The 6,440-nt window shown below is 50.5% G+C and overlaps 1 protein-coding gene across 1 annotated transcript; it reads left to right on the forward strand.

Moving 5' to 3' along the window:
* Window positions 1-668: 668 nt before the first annotated feature.
* Window positions 669-5,145, forward strand: GUITHDRAFT_107838 (hypothetical protein; the record flags this gene model as incomplete). Its single annotated transcript, XM_005833145.1, has 25 exons — window positions 669-695; window positions 741-794; window positions 848-875; window positions 923-1,009; window positions 1,078-1,091; window positions 1,140-1,205; window positions 1,253-1,317; window positions 1,364-1,418; window positions 1,473-1,487; window positions 1,543-1,584; window positions 1,747-1,791; window positions 1,841-1,885; window positions 2,110-2,154; window positions 2,204-2,233; window positions 2,537-2,632; window positions 2,749-2,814; window positions 2,866-2,926; window positions 2,983-3,043; window positions 3,176-3,368; window positions 3,549-3,626; window positions 3,679-3,768; window positions 3,813-3,898; window positions 4,525-4,705; window positions 4,807-4,875; window positions 5,065-5,145. The coding sequence occupies 25 exons, from the start codon at window positions 669-671 to the stop codon at window positions 5,143-5,145; spliced, it is 1,680 nt and encodes a 559-aa protein (XP_005833202.1).
* Between the last annotated feature and the right edge of the window lie 1,295 nt (window positions 5,146-6,440).

Raw genomic sequence — 6,440 nt, forward strand, 5'->3', positions numbered from 1 at the left:
AATAGGAGAGCAGAACTGAGCAGAGGAAGGGGTGAGATGAAGGCGGGAGGAGAAAGGATGGTTGTGTGCACGAAAAGTCACTGAGGACCTGCATCGCTAAGTTTGGATCGCGACATGTACCTGACAGAAGTGACAAACAAACACAGAAGGTCTCAGTGGTGTCTGTCAAGATATTGCGCTGCAAAGATATCCTCATATGTCTGGAGAAGGAGAGTGATAGGGGAGGGCATGCTGGTCGCAATGTATTCCTCCAGCTGAAGCTGGAGCTTGGTGCGAGGGGGGGGGATGACTGACTGCTTGCTTCATTCAAGATGAAGAACAGCTACGTGCCGTAAGAGATGTTCCGCTTGTTTCTCGTCCTGCTGTTGCTGGGGCCTTCGAGTTGTTTCCTACCATCGCCAAGCTTGCCTCTCAAGGTACGCTGACATAAACCCCATCGCCGTGATGGTGTTGGTGATGAAGAATGGGGATGATATGATGACCAAGATAATGACGACGACGAGAATGAAGAGCAATCGAAGGGAAAGGGGAGAGAGCAGGGGATGATGGAGGAGGAGGATAATATTGATAATGCCAAATATTTCGTTGTGACCAAGACCTAACAGCAAACATCCCAGGCGCCACAGGGTAGGAGCCTTCAACATCGTGTAAGATGCAGCAATTCTGTGATGATGAAGTCATCATTGGCACTACAGGTTGTGCGACATGGCTTGTGGCTGCTTCTCTGACAATCATTGCAGAAGAGCGTCAAAGTTTATCCATCCTCTGTCACGCAGAAAGATCAAGACTGTGCGGTATGAGTGCGGCATGATCGTAGCTGTCCTGTAACATGCTTTTATCATCACAGAGAGCTAGGATCAACAGGCTTTCAGAGAGTGAGGGTGTTTCTGATCTGTTTGACCTCATGACATGGATGTGATAGAACGCGAGGCTCTCGCCAAACTCTTTCGTGCCATAGCGCTTGCTGTCCTCGTTGTCAGCACTTGCGACCTCTCCTTGGCAAACATTGGTCAGTCCTGTACCTGTTCTCTCTGCTGCAATCCTGACATGTGGACTCTGTTGTCGCTCGACAATCAGCCACTCCTATCAATGTAAGAGTTGCACCCCTGCAACCTGCCAGCCTGTAACACATCCTCCAGGTTCTACCTGCCCTTTCTAGCGAGACAGGATCATTGCTTACAAGACAACTATGGCTCAAGTTCAAGGTCCGTTGTATCTTCTTGCTTGTATCCACTGATCGTGATGCCCGCAGTCAAACTTTTTGCTGTACTGCTCGATCCCAATCATCGCAGGTCTTCTCAACTGGGCGACAAACAGGTCCAACGCAACTTGAAGGTTGTGGGGAGTGAGAGGGTTTGCGCAGCCTAGCAGTGAAGATGATTTTCTATCCTCTAACGTTCATCGGCATTCCGATCAAGGTCTTTGAGCTCCTTGCTGCTGGTGCAATGACGTTGACAACTGTTCTTGTTCAGGTGTTCAAGGAGCAGGTAAGACGGAGGGAAGGGATGTTCCCTGTTGTGATCGGCTCACTCGGTCTGTCAGCCGTTGGGGCTGATAGGATGGACTGGGATAGTTCCCGCAAAGGTGAGAGCATGACTTTGTATGCCCGAAGATGTCAGAACAGCTGAGGATTGCTGAATGCCTTGCTGTTCTGCTTTTCATCCCTGCGATTGTTCTTGTTTCTTTGCTCTGTCGTTGCTCTCGTGTCAGAGCTGTTCTTGGATCGCAAGCTCACGCGCGTTGCAGGCTCGCACGATGGCGCAGAGGATGATGAAGATGGTGACGTCGCAGGTGAACAACAACCTCCCTCGTCCTCTCCTCCGCCCTGACACGTTTAAAGCTCATCAACGTCAAAGATGTCGCATGCAGAGTCGAGTCGAAGAAGGTGGAGCAAGGAGAGGCAGACAGGCAGTGGAGCAGAGGGAGAGAGCCAGGGAGGAAGAGGGCAGATAGGACGTGTCGAGGGAAGGAGGGAGGACTGGGGAGGAGGGGGGGGAGGAGGGAGCGAAGGGAGTTGGAGGGGTGGAGAGGATTTGAAAGGGGGAGAGAGAGGAGGTAGGAAGGGAGCTGGTCATTGGGGGTTGTAACGTGCTGCCTGCGGGGATACAGGTGGTTGAGATTCTGAGCCCGGTAGTACCGTCAGCGCTCAACAAGGTGCCTCCTGTCCTGCCGCTGGTTCTCCTCGCTGACACCTCAGGAACAGATCTCAAAGGATCTCAAAGTTGGATGGACTGTGAGCCCCTTGCTCCCCTCCTCTCTCCCTTCTCTGCCCTCCTCCTCCTCCTTCTCGTTCTCTTGTTCTGTTGTTCCTCTCCCTCCTCCTCCTCTCCTCCTCTCCTCACCTCCTTCTCATTTTCGGTTGTCCCTTCTTTCTGTTCTCCTTCTCTCCTTCTCTCCTCCTCTCCTTCTCTCCCCTCTCTCGCTCCATTCCGATGCCCCTTTCTTCTCTCCAGACATCGCCTGCTCTCTATCTCCCTGCTTCTTCTTTCTTTTCTAATCTTCCCCCGTGTCCGGTCCCATTCTCTCTCTGTCCCAGACTCTTACAAGCACTCAGATGAATATCCCTGCTGTCTTCGGTCCAGCAGTCTCCACCGCTGACAGATTCATCGAAACTTTCACCGTCAAGATGCAGGTGGGAATGTCTAGTGACGCCGTTGACGCTCTTTCCACTTTGAGATGTCTTGCTGTTGTCTTGAATTTGAGGTCTGGATACGCTATCATTGCTGACATTACATGTGACATGTGCAGAACAACATCACTGACATCCTTGACCTGGAGGAGATGGTGGTGCGGGCGATGGTACAGAACAAGAAGGTGAGGCTGAAGATGTTCATCTCTCTTCTCAACTCATTCTTGCCGTCAAAGTTGCTTGTGGAGCTGTTCCAAGAATGCGGAAGGAAAGAGCTGAGCTTCATCGTCAGAACAGGTCAGAAGTTTGTGTGTGAGAGGAGGAGCAGGAAGAGGAGGGTTGAGAAGGGGCAGGGAGGTTGAGGGAAACAGAGGAGGAGGAGAAGGAGAAGGAGAAGGAGAAGGAGAAGCAACAGTAGGATCAGGACTATCCCCTTACTGAGGGACATCATGCGGACGCCTAAAGGCAGAAGAGGAGAAGAAGAACGAGGAAGTGGATTAGTGGATGAGGATGAGGAGAAGGAGGACGTCGCTGACAAACTCTCAGGCTTGTACTTTGGGTTCCTTCTCGGGATCTTTCAAATGGGAGGCACGTGAACTTTGTCATGACGACGACGATGATGACAATGATGATGATGATGATAATGATGATGGTGGTGGTGGTGGTGGTGGTGGTGGTGATGATGATGATGATGATGATGATGATGATGATGATGATGGACATGGTGATGCTGACGCTGGTAATAGTGGTGACTTCGTTACTTGGCAGTTTGGCTTGTTTGGGATCCCTGGTGGTCACTAGCAGTGGGAGGAGCGTTAGTGGGCTACATCACGAACTTAATTGCAATCAAGGTCAAAGAGGAGGAGGAGCAGCAGCAACGGCAGCAGCAGCAGCAAGATATCTGATCTTATGTCTGCAGAGCATCTTTGAGCCTGTGGAGCCAATAATGATTGGTCCTTGGAAGATTCAAGGATTGTTTCTAACACGTCAGAATGAGGTCGGTGAATGCTACATGTGTTGTGATACGACGGTGACAAACAATGGTGAAGACGATGATGCCGGTAGTGGTGGTGGTGGTGGTGGTGATGATGATGATGATGATGATGATGATGATGATGATGATCATGATAGCGATCGTGGTGATAGAGAATATCATGGCATGATGATGACGATGACACGCCAGGTCTCAAAACTGTTCGCGGCATTCTTAAGGAGTCGCGTGTTAACTGCTGATGCGATATGGAACGAGATCTTGTTTGGCAGCAGGAGGTAAGAAAACTTCAAGCAAGCACTTTGCCGTGTTGTGATAGCGTCTGCTCATCGCGCAGGGAGGTTTTGATAGGATGTTGATGGACCACATCGGTATGAAAGATTGAATGTCTTGTTATCCCCTGCAGTGATGGAGATCATCACAACAGATAGTTACATCGGGAGGTTTGTCTCTCAAAGAGCGCTGGGCATGAAGAAGGAAGAGGTCGGAACTATAACGACACACTGACTCCCTTTCCCTCCTCATCATTCTTGTCTTTCCTTGTCTTCTCTTCATCATCTCCTCGGTCTGATGCCCCATCTTCGAATTTCCTCCACTTCGTTTCCTTTCTCATCTTTCTGCTCGTGCCATTGTTGTTTTCCATCTCGTCTCGTCTCGTCTCGTCTCGTCTCATCTCATCTCATCTCATCTCGTCTCGTCTCGTCTTCTCTGGTCTCATCTCATCTCTTCTAATCTCATCTTCTCTCTTCTCTTTCACTTCCTCGACATGTTCCCGCCTTGGTTCTATCTCAAGACTTGCACATGACAAGAACAGCAGATGTATCAGCTGATTGCGGAGAGGCTGCGAGAAACACTTGTTAACGACAGAAGAGCTCTTTGCGATTACATGGATGCTGTGCTGCAGCTTGAGACGGTATGACTTTCAGACAACAAACGTGACCCAGCTGTTCTTGCTAGTGGAGATGTCAATGGTGGTGCTGATGATGCTGATGTTGATGCTGAGGATTGTGGTGGTGATGATGAAGATTGTGACGATAATGGCGATGATGATGGCAATGGTGATGGAGATGATGATCATGGAGATGGTGATGGTGATAATGGTTGTGGAGGTGGGGATAAATGATGAACGGGATGTCCACAAAGATTTGTGATGGATGCAACATCATTAGCTGACAGACGATTACAGGAAATGACGGAGAAGATGAAGAAGATGTCATCAAAACAGTTCGAACATGTTTTACACCCAATCTTTCAGGTGCTCACCTTCCCCTTCCATTCTACCTCCCTCCATCCTCTCATTACCCTCTCCTCCCTCCTCCCTCCTCCCTCCTCCCTCCTCCCTCCTCCCTCCTCCCTCCTCCTTCCTCCCTCCTCCCTCCTCCTTTCTCACTACTTCATCTCGCTCTCCCTTGTCCCCCTCTGCGACTGGCTCACTCTCTGGTAGGAGGATGAGCTCACTCTCATCCTAGTGGGTGCTGTTCTCGGGTTTGCCGTTGGCTTCCTGCAATCCCTCGCCCCGTACTGACGTGACGGAAGAGAAGAGGGTCGATGAAGGAAATGTTTTTATTCTTTTTATTGAAATTTCTTGTGAAAGTGACTCGCTGCAACACAATCTCAATCTCCTTTCATCTCCTTCATTGATTTCTTCCATCATCTTCATCCCCGTCATCATCACCACCAGCATCTCTTATCGTTACATGTCCGTTCCCCTCAAACTTTCCCTCTTATCAACCGCACAGGAAACTTGACCTGAAGAACGGGTGGCTCAGAGCAATACACGGGAAAACAGGAAAAGAGTGAGGAGAAAGAGATGGAGGGGCGAAAGGAAGGTGACAGGAGGAGGTGAGAGACGAGGAAAGCAGCCGCATCACCTTCTTGCCTCCAACTACTCGTTGGAACAACAAGTGAATCTGATAACGGAATTGTCAACACCCCCATTCCCCTCATAGCCGCCCTGCACCACCCTCCTCTCCTCTCCTCTCCTCTCCACTTGCTCCCCACTCCTCCCCTTCCTTCATGCAGACTCCCTTCTCTCTCCCCTCCACCCTTTCTCCTCGCTTCCTCCATCGCTATTCCTCCACTTTGCTCCTTCTCGCTCCTCCTCCTCTCGCTTACCTCCGATCCTTTATCCCCTAAAATGCATTCGGCCGCCTCCTCTGCTGTGCTGACAGCCTTGCCATCAACCTGCGAGAGCGTCGGAGAGGATGAAGATATCATGTCGAGCGGGAGCTTGTATGGAGAGGCAAGAGGAGGAGGAGGAGGAGGAGGAGGAGGAGGAGGAGGAGGAGGAGGAGGAGGAAGTATTCTTACCTTTCAAGAGAATGTCTTCCAGCTCGATCTGATTGGAGGCTGCGGGAGGATGGAGATCAGAAGCAAACATAACGCGACGATCAAGGAGCACGAAACAACAAGAAAAGACGGAGAGCAGGTTGAGATCGAAGACAACGAGCACAAGACTATCTCATCGCACACCTGCTGCGGGAGCTCCAGGCGCCAACTTGATCACAATGAGCCCATCCTGCAGCGAGTGAGGAGCAGTCGAGAAGGAGACCGACGTAGATGAAAGGAATGGAGAGGAGGGAGGAGGGAGGAGGGAGAAGCAGAGGAGAGGAGAGGAGAGGAGAGGAGAGGAGAGGAGAGGAGAGGAGAGGAGAGGAGAGGAGAGGAGAGGAGAGGAGAGGAGAGGAGAGGAGAGGAGAGGAGAGGAGAGGAGAGGAGAGGAGAGGAGAGGAGAGGTCTTTTCCTAACACCCCATATTTATATCTCCTATTTTTTGGGTGGGTTGTTGTTTCGTATTTTGTTTAAAAAAAAAAAAAAAAA

This window comes from Guillardia theta (genome assembly GCF_000315625.1).
Source record: "Guillardia theta CCMP2712 unplaced genomic scaffold GUITHscaffold_31, whole genome shotgun sequence".
NCBI lineage: Eukaryota > Cryptophyceae > Pyrenomonadales > Geminigeraceae > Guillardia > Guillardia theta.